Raw genomic sequence first — 25,155 nt, forward strand, 5'->3', positions numbered from 1 at the left:
TAACAAAGGTGGCAAAAAACATGCACAAGGCTTGTTGTTATGTCTTGACCTGCTCATAGTTAACTTTGAAGTTAGAGGTAGGACTACTATGATGTCATTGCTTTCAAATAGTTGCCTTGGCTATATATGATATCTATGAGAACCAAAGTAAATTTCTAAAGCACCCTAACGTTGCTTTCGAAATGCTCATAATATATTTTGTGTTTCAAAATCCTGAGGGCTCTGGGTTAATGTCCTAAAAACCTTTTTAAAGTCTGACACAGACCAACTCTGTACTGCACTAAAGGGTCTTATAATCCAATGTCACATGCTAGTAAACAAAATACCTAGTTTATAGATACCCAGGTTCTCTTGATTGCATCTTCAATTAACCATTTCATCAAAGCATTTCTTTTTATTAGGAGTGGCACAACAGCCTATTAGTTGTTATATTTATAGAAGAGGAGTCATACACTTTGACATATTGAGGATCACATGCCGTTGAGGCTTCACAGGTCCTCAGGGTTTTATGGTGCAATATAAATATGCACTGACCCCAGAGCAGTTTTTACTTTGATTTTTTTTTTTCTAAATTCCAACTGAGTTTCTTTTTGTGTCAACCTTTTGAGGTTGAACTCTATATCATTTTCTTTGTAATAATGTCTCACACTTGGCAGGAACATTCACATGTACATCTGCACAGCAAGACCATAAAGAGTACTCCTATTGTTTCCACAACTTCACACCTAATGTGCTTTGCTAATCGGAAAAAAAAGAACGTGTGAACTCTCTGGCTTTGTTAGGATGGCCACCATAGCAAGTTTCAGAACTGCACTACAGCACACGAGGGACTATTTTAGAATAGACACATTAATATTTATTCCATTTTCATTTGGAGAGGACATGGTTAAGAATTATGCAACTGCTTCAGATTTCATCAAATACCTATTAATTAAACTGAACGTAAATTCTCATAAATACACTTACATTCTCGCATTGTGATTAGCTTCTACCCTTTTTGAAAACTTTTCCTCATTTGCAGCACATCGCCTGTGTTGTGGTGGAGACAGGAGATAACAGAAAAAAGGCGGGTTGGGTAGACAGAGTAATTACTGTGAAATGAATTATGTCCGTGGCTTTTCATTAAAGTCTTGGTGAAACACAGTCAGTGATGTGCACCCAAATTATGACTGACAGGCTGCATTAACCAGGATCTCTCCCTAAGGAACTGCAGACATGCTGGGAGTGTAAAACATCTTTGGGGAGTCTTATTATAGTTAGGTATGGGAGACGAGTGCAAGCTGGCATTAGCTAAATGGCAAAGGGAGTTAGGAAAGTGTAGTACCTGAAGGGCTATAGGTGATATCAGGTATCTGACCCTTCTCTGGGAATGCCATCAGAAAATTCAAGAACTGCAGAACATTGGCATAAATGAATAGTTACCATTTATATCAAATGCAATACAGAACAGCACTGGGAAATCAATAATTGGTACAGAAGGTGTTATTTTGTGATCTATTTTGTGAATACTTATGATTTGAATACTCGCAAATCACAAGTATTCAAGCGATGCTCTTAGCAACATTTTTCATCACAATAGATATTTGCCAGACGCTTGTTACGTTGTTAAAAATTCAACAAATTATAATTAACCCCTTGGTTTTGAAATAAACAACAGATGAGAGTTTTATAATGAAACTTTTCTACATTTCTGCTGCAACTGGCTGAGCTACAAGCACTGGCTTCTGCCTAAGCAGTGACATTTGGACATTCGTTGACATTTTTTATTTTAAATCTCTTCAACTTGTTCAACTTGTATAGATTACTATGGTTACCTTTGACCAATCTGAAAGAGATTGAAATTTGTTGTAACACTCTTAACTCAATTCCCAGAAAGGGAAAGTCATACTCTGTCCATGAAAATAAGACAAAATTTTCCAAACTTGATTGAAATTGTTTGGAGCTAATTTAAGTATTTACAACCCTTGAACTTTTACACATTACGTGTAAAAGTTCAAGGGTTGTAAATACTTGAAGTGTGTACACTTCAGTGTCTTTCACCAGATTTTGTTGTGATAAACCAGCAGAGAGCAGAACAGAATTGTGAAGTGAGTATAAAAGGTTTTATAACAAATAAAATCTGTAAAGTGCGGCATGCATTTGTAGTCAACCTCCTTTGGCTGTAACATAACTAAAGTGCTGTTAATACTTTCGCAAGGCACTATCCTTGTTTGTCTTGTCTTTAGTCATCTTGAATCCATGGTCACGACTGGCTCAAGCTCATCAGTTTTCTGTCTCCACCACCCGAGACAAGTTATAAGTGCAGCTTGTTGCCTGTAGCAACAGCCAGAGCTGTGAAATTGCATAAATTACCTGTCTCGATTATCATCTGTGTGGCGATGAATGCTTAGTGCGGGTTTTTTGTTGTTGTTTGGTCATTGTGAGGTGTCAACTAATGCACCGCCACCCACCGGTCTCATAGCTGAGATGGAGAGAGTAAAATAATTGGATATCATTATTTCTATTTACCTGCAGCAGAATGAAGAGAGGCAATTGAAAATATAATCAAAGGACTATTGACAAACCAACACATGGACGCATTATGGACCTGCATAAATGAATTACACTGATGTCTATTTCAGCAGCAATGTAAAGCTTCACCATGTGCAGATGCACGATTGTTTGTCCTCATGCAAAACACGGCATAGACTTCCTGCAAGAATTGGGGCTACTCATCAACTGCAAGACAAATGTTTTCACATATTTACAGCAAGGTGCTTCTGATTTCCCTATGATGACATGTCTGTTCAAATGCAAAAACGTGTTCTGTCGCACGCAAAGCGATTGGATTGTCCGTGTAATCCAGCTCTCAGACTGAGAAGCTGTGGGTTTTCTCATCAATTCAGAGCAGCGTTGCAGTCTACATGGAAGGAGAAGATTTAGACGTAGAAACGGCTTTGCCAGGCTCTTGATTGGGACAGTTTAGAGTTAAACAGGGACAGGCGTCTTCACCCCTTTGGGCTTGATTGCAATCAGCAGCAAGTCAAGTCTGACTCTCATTATCAGTGGATCAGAGCTTTGGGTCAGTCAAGGATTGAGGCAGTGAGAGACTGCTGAGAGGAGTCCTTTAGGCATAACATTGATTGTCTTTTACATAAATATGTAGAATATGACTTGTAAACAACATGTTAACTGTACTCTGATAATCTGCTTCCTTTCAAAATTAAAACCACCAGAGTGAGTACAAAAGGCAGATTTCAAAAGATGTTTTATTTTATTAGATAAAATAAGATGAAAACGTTAACATTAACATTAACAACATTAACATTAGATAAAAACAACAACAAAAAACTATTCCAACTAACCTGTTTGTGCCAGTGATGACAACACCTGCCATGAAGCATTTGTAATATTATGAGATTAGATTTTTTTCAGGCTTCATTTCTAAAGTAAAAAAGAAGGATGCATTTCCATTACAGATGTGTGCAAATCTTTGTCTCTATTCTGCTAATGTAAATAAAAAAAACAACAACACAATTTTGTAATTGCGGTGTTTCCATTAATTGAGAAATTAAATTAAAATCACAGGTGAAGTCATTAAAAAATCAAGGCAGCTACCGATGTAAACAGATGTAAACATTAATTATATGAATAATTCACCCGTAAAGCTAGCGCTTTTCATCTATCAGTTATCAGAGGAGACGCCGGCGTTTTGTTCAGGCGTCTGAGTGACAAGCCCCTTATTTTTTGGGGCAACTATGTTTGCAGCATTTTGAGGGAAATTGTAGTTGACGATTTCACAGAAGAGCTGGGGATTCAACACGTTTGACTGACACAAAACTTGTCATGAACTGTGCGATGTTATGAGAGCTCTGGCAGAGCCAGCCGCACATTGTCCGAAAAAACAAAACAAAAACAAACATCATCCGCCTACTACTTCCCGCTGACTTCTTCGTTGTTTTCGCCAGCAGCAACATCCGGCTGTTGATCATGTGACTTGGTTGGTGCGAAAAACTGTTTCCATTGCAGTTTTGCTAAATACACCCGAAAAACAACCTGATCCTGGCGGAAAAACTGATGATTTTTAATCAAAAAACTGATTTTCTTTTTCTCTCAAAACTGACTTGTTTTCATTAAGCAATTTTAAATGCGTAATTTCAATTTGGGGAATTCCGTGGTTAATGGAAACGCAGCTAATGTCTGCTTTATTGATCACCTTCAGGAAACTATGGGGAGAGCGGCATGGAGGCCTTCAAGGAGCTGGCCTCTCAAGAGGGCCTGTGCATCGCCCACTCAGACAAGATCTACAGCAACGCCGGAGAGAAACATTTTGATCGCCTTTTGGGGAAACTAAAGGAACGTCTGCCCAAAGCTCGTGTGGTGGTGTGTTTCTGCGAGGGCATGACGGTCCGTAATCTTCTGATGGCTATGAGGCGACAAAGGGTGCGTGGGGAATTCCTCCTTGTTGGCAGGTATGGTTGTATGTATCTGCATGTTTTTTTGTTTTTTTTTCTCACCTTTTTAATTCACAGTCCAGAGCATCTGGCTGGATGACAATGAGTCTGTTAACAGGCTGGGAGTTTAAGAGAGGCTGTTTTGTCTTTGTAAAGCACATGTCACCAAGGCAACCAAAAAGAATCAGACTACATAAGAGCAGCACTGAATAGAAATGTTTGTCTAGATTGAGTAATTATCATTTCTGTCACAGATGCACAAATAGACAGTCAATTTTTCCTGTCCAATGTCTACCTGCCCTCTCTAGGGTAGATTTTTCTTATATATTTGTTACATTTTGTTTCAGCATTGACTCATTCGGTTCAAGCACTTGAATTATAGAATTTCCTCCTAATTGGATATACAATTAAGCTTTATCTCACAATTAATTTAAGCTTTTTTTTTAAAAAAATGTAAATATTTATTTGCATAAATAATTGCTATTGTCAGTCACAGCAGTGACAGGGTGCGTTAGCATCATATCCACAAGCTAGGTTGAAATGACGGGGTGGTTTGTTGAGCCGTGAGAGTGGAACCTTGATAGATCTTTTCACATGTTTTTCCCCCACAGACATTCTAAAATCTTACATTTCATTTCTTCAAGTCATTTTATTTTTATGTGTTGTATTTGTTGTTGCCTCATGACCAGAAAAATAGGTTTCTAATCTCTATGATTTTTTTTTTTTTTATCTTGGTAAAATAATGTTTAAATTAAAAAAAAAAAATTAATTGGATTCATCCTTGCTCTTACTAGATTGCCGAGAACAATAAAACAAATAAAGATAAAACAATGAGATTACATTGAAAGCCACTGATTGTGATGCTGCTGCCGATATATTCATCCTGGGTGTGAACAATGTCGTGATTTAATGTTGTTTTTAACTTGTCAAGTTTTGGTTCAGAGTTCAAATTTGGTTTCAACAAATTGTGACACATTATCCCACAAAGCTCAGGGAAACTTTAGATAATTCTTGATGTTTCACTTGTAAGAAAAAATTTCAACTTCACAGCCCTCCTCTCTTTTCAGATAAATGGACACAAAGGATGATATTGTTGTCTCATGCAGAAGAACACAGACGGTACTTGACAGATATTTCTTCAGTTTCCTTGGTGTTACTGTCAGCCTCTTGGCAGCTTCACTGACCACCTTGGTTGTTGCTTTTTCATCAATTTGGGACAAACTTGAAGTGTTTGCAATGCTGTTGTTTCACTGTGGTTTTAGCTGTGCCATGTCATTAAGACAGACAGGCAGTGGTTTGAGTTTTCTATTTTCTTGCACTGTTAATTTTCTAACCTTGCTATGAGTAAATTAGATGCCATGTTCCAGAACATAAAAACTACGTGGATTACACCATGCTGTTATTTTCTGTTTCATTTTATCGATTCTCATTCAAAAAAATAGGGAATATTTTGTCAGTGTGAAACCAGTTTAAGTGTTTTGAGGCTCCCTGTTTAACATAAGATAATTAAGTGTTGTTTTTTTTTAGGAAAGAAAACAACAAAAAACATAGTAAATTCATTTTAATGTCTGCACTCCAACAGGCAGACATGCTGCCATGACTTGAACTTATAAAAGAGGAATAGAGGGAGAAACAATAGAGCAAACATAGCAATGTTTTCAGAGATTTGTAGGTGGCTAGGGACTGAGATAGCGATAAACACTGAAGAAAAACCAAAGTTAGCAATTCTGGGTTCCATTAACTTAATGGAAGTAGGGGGTAGTAAGAGTAGGTGCTCATTGCAGAACACAACCTCATTCCCCATGAAGACTGTCCTGTACATAAACTCTAACTTCTTATTCATCACGTTTTATAAAATAGTGAGGCTCTTGTCTCTTGTCTAAAACTAAATTATCATTTAGATGAGAATCAGGATTAACATTTTCAGTGAGGGTTTTAATTATGCTCAGTATTTCCACACAGATTTAGATCACTTGATCTAATCCTTTCATGTTGAAGAATATCTTTTTGTCATTGTCTTCGCCTTTGAATGAGCCTTTCTCATATTATTTCCCATAAGCAGAAGTGAAGGGGACTCAATCGGCGTTCTTACCAGCTGCCTGTTTATATTTCTACATCCAATGCAACCATGCATACCTTAGCTCTTAGCAGGGCAGTCTTCCTTTTTTTTTGAATACCATCTAAATTATCTATTGTAACGACACTCTAAGGCTGGCTCCCATATGTATCCCTTTCTCTTTCCTCCATAGGAGAGGGAAAAAGTGAATCTTTTTTTAGCTTTTTGTGGAAGTCTCCATGGGAGGAAGAAGTACTTCTAGGTCACAGAAAATAAACGGAGATAGAAAGGAGTGTGTAAAATGACAGAGCAAGTCTGGACCAGCACAGATGCTATGCCATGTGTGTGGCCAAATAAAGCTGGCAGGTAGGTATTAGCTCACCAACGGGAGCTTGTTCTCCTAATTTATGCTTTCACCCTTCAGGGAGCCTCTTCACATGATGTGTGCATGTGCATTTTGGCTTGTTCTGTGTGTTACTTTTGCATAAAGCAACAAGGAACATTCAGACTGATGGCATACAGTTGGTAAAGAGGCAAACCCCCCCCCCCAAAAAGTCCAACGTTCTAAGTTAAGACCGGATTTTTGAAGTTTTAATCAATAAATTTGGATATAGGAACATTTGAAACAATGGTAAAATCCTACAGCTATATGTGAAAGTGCTGTTTTGTCACAGTTTATGTTGCCTGATGTGGTTGGTTCCCAGTTGTAGCCAGTTGCTGCTTTTTGGTGAAAAAGCCCCTGGAGACCACTTCTCACTTGACAGCACACACATAAACAGATAAATTAGCAGCTGAACAACACAGAGAGTAAATGAATAACATCCCAGTATGCTTGTAATAATAATAATAAAAAAAATAAATAAATCAGCTTAAAAAGTAAGGGCAAATCACTACTTCCGTCAGGCAAACCCGGTCCAACGAAACATGTCTGTGCTTTAAAACTATTTTAAACAACAAATGAAAACAGTTCATTGAACACTAGCAACCTTAGTGGTTTGGATATTTTTGAACTGGAAGAGCCACAGGCTGAAAACAACTTGTTCAATTCTGAAAGTTAAGGTTTGGCAACGCCCTTTAATAGAATGTCTTTACACTGGATGAACAACTCATCAATGTGGAGAGGAATTTAGGTTTTTGTCACCTTTCCAGGTGGAAAGGTATTAAAACACTCCCTCTAATATTACGTGGAGGATTTGCTATGTGATGCTAATGCGGCTGACTTAACTACAGGTATTTGGCTTTTTGGTGATTTGCCTGATATCATTGGTTCAGCTTCAATTTGCTCTGGATAGATTTGTTTCTGATAGACTGGTGTTCATACTGGAGATCATATGAGCAAGCTTTTGAGGAAACGCTAAGCAGAAAGGAAATTGCCAAATGGTGAGTTCCTATCATTTTGCTTGATAATGCCGGAAATACGAAAACCATGGTGGATGATATGAACATTTTGATCCTGCTGCTTCATGCATGGGAGTAGGTGGATTGTGCACAAGAGATTCATTTCAGAATCACAGAAACTGACATGAATAAGACAGCTGGTCATTTTAAGCTTTGAACCTTTGTAGAGCAACTGGCATGTTAAATCATAAATGTAGTTTTGATTTCAATAATCTTATTTTACTTAGGATGTGTAATGTGCAACTCTGTGCTGAGAGGATTGCAAACAATGGCTCAAGTTTACATATTGGCAATTATTGAAAATGAAATGTTTTGGATCAATACTAGCAACAAAAGGGTCCCAACCCTGAACCAGTAAGTCGACTTTTTCCTTCCAAACCCATAAAATGAGATTTTATATTGAAGCTTGTATCTCTTTGACTTTATTTCAGTTGCAGCTGTGCCAAGAAATTGCAATACACAAAATAAAGCAACATAAAAGCTTTTGATTCAGAGCATCAGGGTGAAATCATATATGCTGTCATCCTCATCTCGTACACCGTGATGATCGTGGAACACCACAGAGGCAGACAAAAACACTACAGCAAGTGGGCGCATGCGAGTGCTTTGAATCTGAGAGCTTTTTGTTGTTGCTGTTCATCTAACCTGCTCTTCAGACGAGGGCCGTATGTGGCGTCATCCTCGACCCACTTCATCCCTTCATTTCAACCTTTTCCATTCACTCTGCTTCTCTGTGGCCCGGGAGTCTCTTCTCGTTCTCTCTCCGTGATTTTAGCGATGATTGTCTCATCCAGCTCTCTGAGTTTCTCTGTAACTCCATAGAAACCAGCTATCAGTGTGGTATGAACAGAGAAAGAGGAACTTCCATTCCCAACATATTGTGCCCTACGTATATTCATGACACTTGAACCTTTTTCAGTGCTGTCACCTTTAAACTACAAACATCAGTGTTTATGTTTTTAATTTTTTAAAACATTTTTTTACTTGTTTTTTTTTTGCTGAAAAACATAAAAGTAGCAATGGTTATAGGCTATAAAATAATGTCTCAATCTTTGGATGTTTCTCATGTAAAAATGGAAATTGTATTGCACAGCTGCAAGCCTACCAAACTGGGGAAGTAGAGCATTAGTTGGAGAAACAGTCAATATCTCCATGGTGTGGTAAAATCCACACATATGACCTTTATGAAAGCAGGGCAAGAAGAAAGTAATTGTTGAAAGAAAGCTATTGCCCTGGTGAAGCATGGTGGTGGTAGGATCATGCTTTCTTTGACAGGTCAGTAAAGGAGAAGTTCTAGATATTCTGTGTGATCCATTATATCATGATAGATGGTTTTAATAAATAAAACACAGTGCAGAGGCATTAAACTGACTTGGTTCACATACGTGGAAGACTGTGAGTGGTTTTTCAGCTCTGCACTTAAGACGAATTGAAGATGAATATTGGTATTCTTCAGGTGTGGATTCTGAACTTTTCAGATTTAGAGATCTTGCAGAGTAACTAATAATAAAGATAGACAAAAAGAAAAAAGAAAAACAAAACAAGTCGACAGAAACAGAGAAATTGGAGGAAGATAAGAGAGCTGAGGATGGAGATTTTGTTAGATTATCATCTGTGGCTTTCTGTTGTTTTCAAAGATTAAACGCTTCCCAGCAGACTAGAATTTTTTTTTTTTGCTTTGCAGGGAAAGTGGAAAATGCTAGCAGCAACAATCCAAACCAAAACTTGCAGTTCCACCATGGGCAGTTTTTTTTGCACCATGCAAATCTAAAATGGTAGTTTTTTTTTTTTCCTATACAGGAATTAACTGAGGGGTTGTAGGCAGAAAAGAGACCCCAAAGAAGGTCTAGTTGTATGGACTGGCTGAAAAAGATTTTAAATGTAAAAGTGGAAATCAGTTTCAGACAATTTCAGATCAACCCGCCCCATTCAGTAATCAAGAATATTAATTTATGCTTGACTCATACAGATTTGCAAAACAAAAAAAAGTAGAAATATCAGTGTGATAACCTTCCTGATGCACTGCATTAATAGAAGGTTGTGAAGTTTGGTAACGAAAGGTCGGCACATCAGCTCTGGACAAAATCAGTAGCCTATTAATTTATTTTTTCAGCAGATCAATGAGGCTACTCCGCTTTGTTTGAATGAAAGACCAACTTTGACAAGAAATGCGAGCTACTCAGAGAGTGATGGTGCAGATGGCCACACGTTAGCTACGTGCCAAAGCAACATGCACAATGGCTCCCAGTGTGCATTGTTACAGTTCAAACTTGATTCTGCTTCTTTCATATATCAGCATCTTCACCCCCTGTTAACCCCCTGTAGAAGGGCACTACTATAACTTTAAACTTTAAGTTATAGTAGTGCAACTTTGTGAAGTGGAAGGAAAATGAACAAATATAAACCTCAAATGTGAATATAATTTAGATCAAATTTGTGGAGTAATTGAAGCTGCCGTGTGTAACTTTTACAAAAAAAAAAAATGTTGTGACGGAGTAATATGAGTCAAATGATCTGGTGGTGGAGATTGAGCTTCTCCACCACCAATGCACCGCTCCCGATCAAAAACTATCAATCAGTGCCAGGTGGAGCGCATTAGCGCTGTCAATCAACCTTGTGTATGTGCTGCTAAATGTGCTAATGCTGAAGAAGCAATTTATCGTTCCAGGAAAACTGTTTTTACCGCCGTCATCGGTAGCTATGCTAACTAGCCTGAACATTCATGGAAGCCTCTGTTTTGGTGAACCCATCTGTAGCGTCGCAAAAGAGAAAGGGAGAGGTTGTGAGCAGCATGTACACAAGGATGATCAACAGTACTAAGACCCTCCTCCTGGCTCTGATTCGTTGTTTCAGGTGGACCAGTGTATTTATGTAGCAGACAGCAAGTCCACAGGGAGAATGCAGAGGAGCTAACTTTTTTCACAGCTTATCTGTCTCATACTTTACTGTCACAACACAGTGATAGTTTCAACAACTATGAAAACATATTCTGAACTGGAGATCTCTCAGTTCCTCCAGAGTTCAAAACCACCCTTCCAAGAACAGCTGTGCACACATTAATATATTTATTCACTTGCTAGGTGATGTATAAAGGTAACTAGCTTTTGATTTAATTATGGGTATCAGAGGACAGGGGGTTGAAAAGATCCATGCACACCACACTTTTCAGATTATTTGTGTAAAGGCTGGGAAGCCATGTTTCATTTTACCTCTACCTTACATTTCTTTACTTCTAGTTTGTGTTAGTCCTTCAAAATACATCCCAATTAAAATACAGTGAGTTCGTAGTTTATAAGTGAAGAAGAACTTAAAACACTTAAGGAGCTGTGAATCCTTCACAAGACAATTCAAATGTAATTTAAACCTTGACACAACTACTGCCATGTAATAAAAATAAGTCTCTCGGGATCAAGATTTGACTCATTTCAGCTCATCTTTAGCTCAGGTACAACCTCCTGATTGTATTTAACGCCTATTTTTGCAAAAGCCTGCAGCAAGTAAAATAGGGAGACATGTATGAGAAAGTGGCCCCTCTAACATTTGCTCTTTAAATTACACCAGATTCAGGCATGAGGAGTCAAACCTGGTTTCATGTTGGCATTTTTGAAAACAGGAATTCAGGATATTCATTTATTTCAAAGTCGTTTTGTCATGAGAGTCGAAAATATGTTTGTGAGATGTTGTCGCATCTTAACAAAAATATTTAAATAGCGTTCCCCTGGGGCCAACACCATTAGGCTCATTTTGCAGTTCAAAATGTTACAAGGAATCTCTGAATGCGGAATAATAATTTTCCACCCGCTCCACTCTAAAAAGAAATGATCGCGGTATTCACGTCTGTCTGCAGAGCTTTAGTTTGTGCAGCTTTTCAAAACCAGCTATGCATTATCTGTGCGGTGGCCTTTGTTATTGTTCCCTCTGCCGCTTCCCCACCACCAAGTTTCTGAATGGTGGCATGCAGTGAATCCACCCACTCATTTGCCTGCCTGCTCTCTTGTAATTAGAAGCATTCATTCTCTCTCTCTCTCTCTCTCTCTCTCTCTCTCTCTCTCTAATGCTGCTTCAATGCCGTTTTTACCAAACACCATTTGCATAAGCTGCTTTTCCACATGTAGCGCTCAGTTCTCTCCTTCTCCTACATGCGCAGCTTTTTGGTCGGGGTCCAATCTTCAAGACTTTGGTCTTGTTTAGTCTGTCAAAAAAGGACACTGACTCGCTTGACACCCGTCATTACGATTTGCACGACTCTATCTGTAAAGAGAAAGCTGGAAATCTGAGCTGTATGTACCAGCTGCATTCAGCTGTACCATTGATTTTTTTGTTTGTTTGTTTTTGTGTGTGTAAGAGCAGAATGGCGTTTTCCTCCAAGACTGAATCATAAAATGTTTAGGGCTACAGGAAAAGAAGCGTTTCTAAATGGACACATTTCTACTGCCTTTATCTAGTCATTTCTGTGTGTCTCATCTTCTCTCCGTCTGAAGGAGAGCACCGGGGATGTCAAAATTTTCCCTCTTGGCTTCTTGACACGAGTTATTTGGTAAATAGCGGGGCATGAGCAAAGAGAGAGGCTCCTTCTGTCAATAGCACTGGAAGTAATGATGAAATAAATGGGTTGGCAGCTCTGCACGTTTTTTTTTTTTTTGTTAACCAAGCACAATCCATCCTCCTCAATAAAATGTTTCAAAATATTCTGAATGAAATTATTTTTGAAATAATTAAAAGATCAAAATGTTTTTGTTACACAACTCAGTTTAAGAATCCCACAAATATGCACATCATTAGCTAAAATAATAAAAGCACTACCATGCTTTATACATGTTTCACTAATCCAGTAGTTTACAAAATAGGAATCAGAATGAAGTTCATAAACATTAAGGGTTTTTGATTATTGATAATTATTAGTCTTCCACCTACATGTCTGCTGCTCATTTCTGTGAAGATTAAAGATACTAGTTTTGGAACAGAAAAAGAACACACTTAATACATGTCTAAAAGAATCTACATTGTGAGATTCCAGTTTATGATTTATGATTGAACAATTTGACTTGACTGGTTTGACTTGGAGAGTCAAACCAGTTTCTGACAGTTTGGGAAAGATGAACACAATTGGATTTCCCATAAGGATTTTGATCCTAAACACACTCCAAAAACTGATAAAGCCGGCTAACAGTGGGGATCTGGAATGGCTCCGACCTCAACACTTTGGAAAATGTAAAATTATACATTTATATGTTGCTTTACAAACTCTTGTCAAAGATAAAAAAAAAGAAAACATAATCTCCATGCTTCGATCACCTTCAGAAATATGTCAGCCTTGAGATGTCCTTTCTATCCTATTTATTTTGTTTTGTTTGCAATCACCTGGTGGAAGAGAAAACACTCTTTTAATGTTAGCAACCTTTCTGCCACGTTATAAACCTACGAACACAATGTAAGGGGTCAAACTTTGCCAGGACTCTATTAATATTCAGTTATCATCCAGTTAAATGCCACAAACAATTTAGTTTCTAATTTCCCTGTTTCGCATTCTTTTATGCCTCACGCAGACACAGGTTAAGTGTACTATTTCCATTTATTCTGCTTACTTCTCTTAAGACTTGTGTGAAAAAAAATGGCTTCATTCCAGTTCATTAACTCTATAGGAAACTTAGGTGCTCTGAGATTTTTCTGTGGGATTCCACATGAAAATCATTCCACTTTACGTCTGCGGACAAGAATCTGTTGAACCAAAGCACGAAAAAACAAACAGAAATTAACTTGCGTGCTGCTTTCACCACAGTCTCCATGGATACATTGTTTGACCTCTTGACAAAAGTTGGTGTGATCATTGCATTGCAGATCCGTTGAGCGCTCTGTCAGCGGGGCTTCGCAGAAGCCAACACAATGGCTCTTTCTCAGCAGATATGGCTGAAAATATTCCATTAATACATTTTTTTTTTTTTTTCAAAAAATACATCTTTAAGTAAGGAATGTATTGCAGTAAAGGAATTGTTTCTGAATCTTAATTCATGTTGGGTCAAGACTGATGGATTTATTTGCCTTCGCTTGTGGAGAACAATGTGCTGCACCTGGATATTTTTATCACACCTATGATGTTAATTGAGAGCAGCCACACATTGTCAAGGGCATCTATCTTTCTAATTGATGCCTTGTGCTCCAAGTACAAGGATGTGGCTCCACGGCATTGAAGGGATCAAAAATAGCTCGCTGGCCTCGTATCTGGACATAGCTGTCACAAGCTGATTAGTGGAAGCTGTAAGGCTTTTTGTGCAGACAGAGGCCTCTAGAACAAAGTGCGTGGGTGCTAGGCTTTTCTACTGAACAATGTAACTGAACCAAACGATTTTTTCTTATTTTTTTTTACATGTATTAGTTAAATTTTTAAATCGCACATGTCTAAAATTGTGAAAGTTTTAGATGTTTTTGTGTTCTGCGTCGACCTTGTGGGTTCAGCGAATCAAAGAGGCCATTTGAAAAGATATGAAAGGAAAGAAAAGAGAAGGTAAGCATTGAGTTTGCAAAAAAAAAAGAAAGATGGCGATGGTTGCACTTCAAAAAAATCTACATAGGTAGTCACATGTACAGTGATGTGAAAATGTATTTTCCCTTTCCTAGTTTTCCACACTTACACATTTCAGATCATCCAATATGTATTTTTTTTTTTACATCAAATATAATCTAGGTAAATACAAAACACTGATGCTTTTAATTTATTCAGAGAGAAAAGAAAAATCTAATGTAAACTTGTAATCCAGGATTTACAAGGCCATAGATCTGTAAGGCTTTAGACTCCACTGAACCACTGAGAAATCCATTAACAAATGGAGAACAAATGGCACAAAGGTGAACCTTCCCAGGAGTCTCTAACACAGCAAAAGTATTTCAGAAGCAATACTCCTGGAAACCTACTGTTCTGCAGCTTCTAGGTTTGTTGTGCTGGAGGAGGGATGCATCTAAAAGTTGCAGGATATTAGCACCTTAGAACTGAGCTTAGGGACCAGAATCTAAAGCATTGCAGTTCTCATTGCTTTAACACAGAACAAGAGACTTAGCAAAATGTTGTGTATGTCTCATGGTTGTCAGAAAATATCTTGATGATCCCCATGATTTCTGTGAAAATACTCTGTGGACAGATGAGGCAAAAGGAGAACATTTTAAAAGGTGTTCACTGTGTTTCCTCTGGCGTAACACTAACACAGCATTTCAGAAAAAGAGCAAAGTCCCGGCAGTCCAACACGGTACTGGTAGTGTGATTCTCTGGGGATGTCATGACCTGGAAAACTCAACGTAAATTCTGCCCCGTGCCGGCACCCTGCCAGGATCTGCCTAAGACTCTCCACCCATCATTTCCTGCCATGTTTATTCATCGTTGGTTCACAGTGCAGAAGATTTAAAGACTAATTTGCTCAGGCTGTCTTGGTCTGATGTAAATATTAATTTGATCTGAATCATTTAAGTGAGGTAAAAATGCACAGAGGACATTTTTATGATGCCATCACCTTTTTGATGTAGTGAAGGTGTTTTGACATTTAACATTCTGGATGCTATCACTTGACTACACATTTTCTGAAACGTTTCAACAATTAATTAATGGTCCTTTATTTGATTGTTAGTTAAAGGATCACTTTTTATATAGCCGGGTCTTAAAAGCTTTTCACTAAAACTGATAGCAATTCTTTGGTTTTTACAGACAAACAGGAAAGTGTAAACTTCACCAGAACTTAACCCAGTTTAAGAAGAGCAGCGCTAAAAAATTTAACTAGTCGTTTTCAACTTTTTAATATCTTTTAGAACCATTTGGGAAATAAATGTTGTGAAGGGATTTTGAAGTGAACTGAATCCTTTCATAGTAAAAAGAAAAATGGACTCCTCCCCCCTGTGGTCCTTCCTGTTAACGCTCAGGACACTGATCTCTCAACCTAAACTGGGGCAAGATGAATGAATAAAAACGCAGCTTGCATGGCTTCCATGGACCAGTTTGGGTCTATGCATCACACCAAGAGAGCTGTGTTTACTACAAGGCAGAAAAATGGATGAAAACTAAACTACAGAAAGAGGGATGATATTTTTGTTTGTGGAGTCTTCAGATGAATACAGGTTAACTGCCTTCGTTTGGACCATATTGCATTTATGTTTTACTATGTTCGAAAGACATATTGTTTATTGATGTAGATCAAGTTTTCTGATAAGTGTAGATAGGATTGTATCGCTAGAGGCAGTCTGGCAAGATTGAGGCGAGTTCTGGACATGATGATTCTAACTCGGCATCATTTAAGAAACCGCATGCTTTAAAGACAAAACCACAAATTTGGCATCATGCTTATTTTTAAAATCTCTGTTCATTTATTTGAGCATTCCATGCATTTAATATTACTTATGCACTGCTGAGTGTTTCCTGGGGTTATACTTATAAATTTCTCATCTATTCAGATTAAACATTGAGATTTTTTATCCAATAATACTAAAAAAAACCCACACATTTATATTATGTTACTTTATATCCTGCAGTTTATTTAAAGTTGTGATGCATTTATTTCATGATGTATAATCAATATAAAATCTAGACGTTTTGCACTCAAACTTAAATTAACTTTTTTAAATGTTATTTTTTAATTCATCAGCAATCATGTAAAATCTTAATATGAGCTAGAGATGCACCAGTCTATCTCTTATTTTCCCATTTTTGTCTTGATTGGTTTTATTTGGTGATCAGCAGGTCAAATAAATAAATAAATTAATAAATAACATTTTCAAAAGAAAACAAAAACAAAAATCAGAGTTGCTCAAAGTCATATGCAACAAGTTAGACATTGAAGGAAATCCTGAAATGCGTACTGGCCAGGAAATATTAATCAGTACATCTATAATTCCCACTAACAATAACCAAATTATTGTCCCAATCTGTGAATGATTACAAGTTTTGTTATTTTTAAATCCACACAGCAAATTTAGGAACTCTTCACTCTCCTACCCCACTTTTCTAAAGCAATTCTTCTCAGTCGTCCTCCAAGGAAAACGGTGCATGTGATTAAAACTCTTCCCTGCCAATTAATTCATGATTTTATAAATATACAAGCGTACTTTCAAACTGGAACCAGATCATCCGGCAGAGTCCTCGATTGCCACAATTTTCATGCACTTCTGTGAAATAACCTAAGCTGCTCACATGTGTTTTCTCATCTAAGCAACGGCACACGGGATGATGTGTCAGTAAATCTATCATGAATGAAACTGAGATCAGGGCTGAGTTTAAGGAATAACATGAGACATTTGAAAAACGTCGTCTAGATGTGCCTTTTGTGAAATTTTACCCCGTTGTCCCACTAATCTGGCTTAGTTAAAGGTGTTCAAAGGCACGAGGACAAACTCTTACCATTCTAAGATATCTTCTGATTTTGAGTGAATGCTTCCTCACAGGCATGAAAAAAAAGTAGCCTGTTGCATAATCTGGTTGCATAATTTTTTTTTTTTTGGCAAACTGCAACTAGGACGATCAGGATTTATTCATTATGTGATAAAACCTGCAATTATCCAAGTCAAATGTTATCCTTCATCCATCTTAAATGTTTCAAACACATTTTTTTTTCTGCTGAAGGAAGAAAAATCACAAAGATTTTGTGATGTTCACAAAATCATTGCAGCTAATTACAGATTGTCAAATTTTCCTGTTTTTGACCACATTATGAGTCAAGACATTTACTGCATGTGCACTTGATGATGCTGTAATGCTGTCCTATGTGTTCATGAGGCATGTTCACAAAATCATTACATGACATCAGCAGATGCACCATATCTTTTCACCTTCCGTCTGGTTTTAATGTCAAATTTATTTATATAGCACTTTAAAACAGGTATAAAACTGCACCAAAGTGCTGTACAAGAACGACAACATAAATGACAAAACAGAACACAAAACAATACATCAATTAAATGCCAAAGAGTAAGAATGAGTTTTAAGAAGTGATTTAAAATGATCCAGGCTGTGGGGAGATCTAATCTGGAAAGGTAAGTTATTCCATAAAACAGGAGCAGCAACAGAAAAAGCTTGATCTCCTTTCAACACTCCGGTCAAACACTCCGGTCTGTTACACATCGCTTCCATCCAGAAATCTTCACCATTCCTGGCATGTCGGCTGTGAAATTACAATTATATATTTTTGGTTGAAATGAGAATTAGACAAATATCTGTTCAAAAGCATTCACACCCATCATGTAAATCTATCATGTTTTAGAGCTACAGAATAATTTAGTGAGTCTAACACCCGTTTCCCAGTTGTCCATTTCAGCCTCTTCTTTTCCTTGACAAACCTAGAAACTAAAGGTGCAAAAATGAATTCACCTTTTCAAACAATTCAGGTCAAAAATGGAAAAAAAAAAAAAAGGTGGAAAAGCTCTCATTATATAACAGTATATATATTTTTTGCTCTACAATATCTCAAATATCAAAAGTTGTGATCCTTTTCCGGAAAGATTTGCTTATTTTTAAACCTTCTGGCTGTCTGTCATCGTGGAACCATCTGCGTCGCTAATGCCACACTTAATCTGTTCAAACAGGTGTTTCTCTGGTATGCCCAACTGCGTTTATGTAACGACGGACCATTCAAATATGCAGCGCGAAGGTGCAGAACATTGAGGCGACAGTAAATCAGATTTGGTCCCATTCGGCAGCCCTCATGGGGCACGGTGAGCTTTGATGAGCGGTTTGGACCTTTGCCAGACAGGAATATTCTCAAAGAGAGAAGTGTGAGAAGAAAGAAATGTCATTTCACTTTATCACAAACTGCACTGTGAGACACAGTCAGGCATGTCTTCAGTGCGCTGTGAATTATTCATGTGGAGTGTTGAACAGCACTCCTCCTGCCTCTCTTTCGCTCACTGTCTTTATTTTAGAGCCGCCTGCTTCCTTCTCTTTACTCAGAGCGAAACATGAAATTGCAAAGCGCAGACTTTACTGAATGCCTTCAACCTTTCACGCCGGCGTGTTTACGATGCGCTTAACGTTTTTAAATGATAACACGGGGCTCGTTTTTTGTGTCATTTGTACTGAGGAAGAGAAGGAGCTTCAGAGACGGTATTGACTCAGAGAGAATGAAGGAAATGTGACTTATGACCCAATGACGTTCACGTGTTTCTGAGTCTTAACTCAATTTGGAGAATTCTAGTGGTGAGTCACATCAACTCTCCTTTTAAACAGTCAGCAGAAATGCAGGAAATCTTGTTGGTACATCATCCACAGAGCTCATCTATTGGCATTTAAGAACGCAGCAGGATTATGCAAGGTTATGCTATTTTGTGGAACTATAAAGTCAACAAACAATGTTTGATTAGATCTTGTCTGACTGCTGACCATTTTGACAAGTTAATGTTTAGCCCAGATATGATTTTTTGACTTAATATAAGATGTACATGTTATATTGCATTACAAGCCTGGCTGGCCACCAGCCTTTACTTGGGTCCCCGCTTATTTTTTAGTTTTTTTAATGTTTGCATTTTTAAGACTTTATAGCCAGCATTCAAGCATTAATCTTACAATAACACATAATTATCAAGTGATATTTTCAAATTTCCTGTCAACTTTAAACACTTTTTAACTCAAAAACACAACTGGCAGCTGAATTAGGCAGCTGAACAATAATTTATCAATAATGTTTTGTTGTTGTTTGTTGAGGGATTTATTAATTCTACAGGTAAAGTAATTGTTAGCTCAAGGTGTGGCTTGTGAAATTGCACTGTTTCACTGAAAGTTGTGAATAAATAAGGACATTGCATGTAAATGTTTTAAGACATCAGATTGACCAAAAAAAAACAAAAAAAAACTGTTTCTGTACTGGGAATGGCCAATATTCATAAATGTCATATGACAATGTGTCTCTGATTTTGCACAGTGGGATGACCACAGAGTATATTTAATAAAAGTTTGCTCAAACGTGATAGTTCAGTTTTAACCAAGATGAAAAAAGATCAGAGGATCAGACATCAGAGCCAACTTCTGACTAACCTGAGCTTTACCTTTAAAATAATTTCCATATTTTTTCCCTTTTCCAGCTGAACAAATATATGCACGGCTTTTGCTTTGATAAGGTCCACACTTGGCTTCGCTGCCTCTCCCACACAATCTCGCCAATTAGCTTGACTGCCTCCTTTTTTCCTGACTGGCAGTAATTGTAGACAATAAGGTCAGAGACTCTGAGCTGAACTCACAGAGACATGTTCGTGTCCTTATCCATCACCTGGAACAACGTGTGAGGTAATTGGTTCCACGGTGAGTTGCACTTAATTGGTTTGCAGCTGTAGACGGTACAGGTATTTGAAGGCAGGAGCCCGGAGCTAACATTAGGACGACGGAGAGACGCGGGGAGTCAAGGAGCTGAAAACTCTCTGGCTCAGGCTGTGAGGGGAAAAAAGGCAGCCCTGAGCGGCGTTGTTCATCTGTTAATTTTGTGTTTCAGTGTCACTTTCGCTGATGTTTTTCATTTCTTTTTGAGCCCACTGGCCAGATAATATCCAAATGAGCTCGATAGGGTAGACGTTTGGGCGCACTGGGTTACGCAAGCGAGCAAACCAGCAAGCTGGAAAGATGTTCTAAAACCAACAGTAACAGCTGAGGCAGTGTTGGTGAGATTTCTGTCTTCTTGACTTAAAGATTGTTGCAGCAGACTGTCCAACTCATACATTTCTGCACACGTTTTACATCATACCATCTTCATAAGGAAATAATAATAAAACAAACAAAATTATACAACTTCCATCCTAGCTGACTTAAAATAGGACTCCATGTCAAACAGTTAAAAAAAAAAGAACTTAATTATCTTTTTATACAGGACTAATAAATATCTAGTTCCAGCTGTGGATATGCTGTACCCAAAATATGAACACATTAACAAAACTCCATTTTGACATTTAAGTGCTTTTCAAATGACAATTTTTTTTATCCTCTTTGAGAGCTGCTTTAAAGCAAACCATCATCAGTGTGTTGATGTATCAATTTTAAGATTACTTGGTAAAACTGAGCCATCAATTTACCAAAAGCATTGCGAATAAAACCCAAGGAAGGAGCTGTGTAACCAAACACTGCACTGGTGAAATGAGTGAGCGAATGAAGGAATACATTTCTGAGCTCTTGCAAATGTTTGTTCTTGCATCAATCTGATACCAATCGCAAATTACACCCAACAAGAATCTATTTTAAAAGGAGCACTGACAGTGACGAGCAAAGTCTGTCATTACTGTCTGCGGTGACTTCTTACTGTTCTGTCGATGCTTTATTGTCTATAATTATCATAATTATCTTGATGGCTATGATTTATATATTTAAGTATTTTTCTTTCTTTTTTTTTGTTGTTTTGTTTATTTATTTGCATGTCACCGCAGCGATGGATGGGCTGACCGTTACGAAGTGGTGGAGGGTTACGAGGAGGAGGCGGAGGGAGGCATCACCATGAAGCTGCAGTCGGAGGTCGTGAAGTCCTTCGACGACTACTACCTGAAGCTGCGTCTCGACAAGAACACCAGGAACCCCTGGTTCGCTGAGTTCTGGCAGTATCGATTCCAGTGTCGCCTTCCGGGGCATCCGCAGGAAAACAAGAACTACAAAAAAGTCTGCTCTGGTAGGTGGCAACAGAGAGAAGTTCAGATTTAGTTTCTGAACTACAACAAAGGGGGTTGCATTGAATTAGATTTGAAGTAAAGCAGGGGTCTGCAACTCCAGTTGCAATCGAGGATTGGAGTTGCTGACCCCTGATCTAAAGTGTCACTTTTTATGCTTTTTTCCCCCCTTGGAGCAGCTACATTTAAGCAGTAAAAGAACAATGACATCTTTTATTTTTCTCTTTCTGAATATTCTCTTCGTTTGCTTCTCGAAGGTGATCACGGTAAATTTTGTTCTTGACACAATCGACCACCACTGCATTCAGTTGATTGAGTTGCACCGCCTGCTTTTTTTAAAAATAATAATAAACGAAATGAAATCTTATGAATTTTACTGCTTCACACGTGTAGAGTCATTGTAGTCACGGCTGCTTTTCTGCATTGTCTGTGTCGACGTTTAAAATCAAACCTCCCGAAGATCTTCAAGGTGGTGAGTGTCAGGTTAATATTAATTTTTTTGTCACTTGCACATGGTTTATGTTTGATTCCTCAAAGGCGAGATGAGTTTGGCCAGTTTGAAAACAAGGATCTCTGAGGCTGTTATGATGCATACTGAGATTTTCAATGGTCAAACTGATATGTGAAGTACCAAGCTGCTTTTTTCGGAGTCAAATAAAAGTTTATGAAAAGAAAAAGAAAAAAAAAGGGTCTGATTCATAGACTGCACTAATGAATGGCTCACACTGGCACCTATGTGGATCTAGAGCACATTGTGGTTTCTAGAGTGAATGCATGCATCTGACACAGAGCACAGTTCACCCGCTTGCCATACATCTAAACCACAATTTAGATGTATCATGAGGATAAAACAAGTCATAACAATTCTTAAATTTTATTAAATTAAATTAAAATAAAATTTGAATAAGGCTATTCCATTTCATTTTCCTTTAATTTAAATGCATTATATTTCGGGATTTAAAAAAAACAAACATTTTATGCAGCAATTAGCATTTTACCCCAACTCCATTAATTGCTTTTCTGTCCCCTTTCCTCGAAATATGAGAGATTATGGTCCTTCAAATCAAAATATCTGCACACCTCTCTTGCTGATAAATGGCGACTACTGGAATCACACAACTGCATATGATTGTACGAGAGTAGATTACACAAAATGACCTTAAATGATCCGTTCTCAAAGTAAGCATCGATCACCCCTAGTGGAAGTAGAAACTGATGTATGGGTCTATTTAATTTTGAAAAAGTAAGTTATAAAATGCAACCCATCTCAAAGATTTCTAAACTTTTACCTTCAGAAACACAAAGAAACATGATTTGGATCCACCTGAAGAAATAGATGTATTTAAATTGTTTATGGGGTCTCTCATTTTTAGAGAAAATGCAACTGAAATTCAAACTTGTTCAACTACCTTTATTTCTGAAGTTTTCTCGTACAGTTACTACATCCTGCAAAACAAAACAAAACAAAAATCCATTTGAATTTAATTAGACTGATTAGTGTGTATGTTAACTCCTCTCAAAATATTCTCCTGAATGTTTCCCCAATCTGTTTCCTGTGGAAATTTGGATGAATATGTTGATGTTTACGATAGAGAAAGGACAATGGCTTCCAGTCCTGTTTACTTCATTTAAATCAGATTTCGCCACAGTTCTAAGGCTTGCACTTCATGACTGTTTTTTGTATTTTATTTTCTTTCAACAGGAAAAGAGGGCCTCCATGAAAACTATGTTCAAGACAGTAAGATGGGCTTCGTCATCAACGCCATCTACGCTATGGCTCATGGCCTCCACGATATGCACAAGGAGCTGTGCCCGGGCCAGACGGGACTCTGTGAGGCGATGGATCCGATTGATGGCAGCAAGCTGCTGGACTACCTGCTCAAGACGTCCTTCAGAGGAGTGTCAGGGGAGGAAATTTACTTTGATGAGAACGGAGACACCCCAGGCAGGTGAGAAAAGGGAGGAGATGAGAAGCGGAGCTTTCGTGCATAAGCACATACATGAGCGTTGGTCCTGAGCACACAGAGGGACGTAATTAGTTTGGACTGGAACAGATTCAGTGGACGGTCCACTGCGGCGGTTCACTTACATCTTTTTTTTTTCTTTTTCTTTCCAGCACAATAGACACTGTTTGATAGTTGGAAAACAGAGCAGGGCCGTTTCAACAATAGTGCGAGGTTAGGTGATGCACATCCTGGTTCATTTTTAAAATGAGAACGCCGTGTACTCCTGAACGCACGCAAACACCAACAAGGTCTCGCACTGCAAAACCAAAATTTTAACAGACAAAATGGTTGCGAGGCTGTTTAATCTCTCTAAATTACCTCCCCCTCTTCGACTTCATCCTGCTCATACCAACATTTGTCTGCTATTCCTCCCTTCTTCCTCTCCGTATTTCCAGGTATGACATCATGAATCTCCAGAATGTGGGTGACGAACGCTTCGACTACATAAACGTAGGGTCCTGGCATGAAGGCATCCTTAACATCGACGACAACAAGCTGTGGATGAACAGCAGCGAGATGGTTCGCTCGGTCTGCAGCGACCCCTGCTCCAAGGGACAGATAAAGGTAGGGATTCAAATCATGCTTAGAGGGAATTCTGCAACTGTGAATAAACACCGTCAGCGATTTGTCAAAATAGTCTGAAAGAAATCCATAGTCATTTAACAGCTGCAAATAGCTGTTGCAGCAGAAGAGGATGAGCTTGGAAGTCAGTCGCATTCTAATGATTTTATGAACGATTCTTGCTTTCTCAATCAGAGGCAGCCTACATCACATATCAAAAGCGATGGCAGACATTTTCTAGAAAGTCGCGTATGAGACTGCTGCTGCTGCTGCAGATGATGTCTGATTTTTGTCAGATTATCTCTCACATTCCTGTTTTTCATGTCCAAAATCACTCAATATCTGCTTTACATAATAAACTTCTCAGGCCTTTTTTGAACATCCATACTTAGGCTAAGTCTGTAGTTGTGCAAGAGTTTATCTGTGGGAAACAATATAAACAGAGCTATATATATATATATATATATATATATATATATGTAATGAAGTCATGAAAACGCCATTCACCAATCGAGAAACCAGTAACACAGATTACATTTTGTCAAGTGCCATCATCAAAAATCATTAATACACACAAAATATAAAATAAAATGTTGTCTTGCTTAAAACTAGCTAAATTTTAAGCTAATTTTAAACTTGAAATTAGCTTAATTTTAAGCTGGTGGTGCATCTCAATAAAATATACAGTATTTACTCTCCGGTATTCTGTACAAGAATATGTTATCAATATTTAGTAAATACTGATGACATGAATAATTATATTATATTATATTTATTAAAGGAATAAATTCTAAGTTTTGACTACTTAATACAACCTGGTTTTAACAAGTAATCAATAATGTAACCTTAGAAAAGTTATTCCTGAATCATTTAATTTTAGATTATGCCACATACCGCACACATATTCCAGTGATACTGGGACATTTACCCTAACTGGACGAGGAGAAGGCCAGTTTGCCTCACTGAGTAATAATCAAACTGGTTCTGTGCCCAATTTCATGAAATGCCCCGACTGGCCTCTGCTGGGGATGAATAGTTTCTGTTGTTGTACACTGAGCTGTCCTGAAGGGAGACTCTCTCTGTTTTCTGTCCCATA

General features: G+C 37.9%; 1 protein-coding gene across 3 annotated transcripts in view; it reads left to right on the forward strand.

Moving 5' to 3' along the window:
- grm1a (glutamate receptor, metabotropic 1a) overlaps nt 1-25,155 on the forward strand; it is a 39,752-nt gene that overhangs the window by 2,279 nt on the left and 12,318 nt on the right. For all 3 annotated transcript variants that reach the window (XM_007547501.2, XM_007547508.2, XM_016669570.1), the window contains exons 3-6: nt 4,202-4,451; nt 21,259-21,494; nt 23,195-23,441; nt 23,894-24,062. In XM_007547501.2, the coding sequence (XP_007547563.1) occupies nt 4,202-4,451; nt 21,259-21,494; nt 23,195-23,441; nt 23,894-24,062 (902 nt within the window). The remainder of the gene's footprint in view (nt 1-4,201; nt 4,452-21,258; nt 21,495-23,194; nt 23,442-23,893; nt 24,063-25,155) is intronic.

This window comes from Poecilia formosa, unplaced genomic scaffold (genome assembly GCF_000485575.1).
Source record: "Poecilia formosa unplaced genomic scaffold, Poecilia_formosa-5.1.2 Scaffold1, whole genome shotgun sequence".
NCBI lineage: Eukaryota > Metazoa > Chordata > Actinopteri > Cyprinodontiformes > Poeciliidae > Poecilia > Poecilia formosa.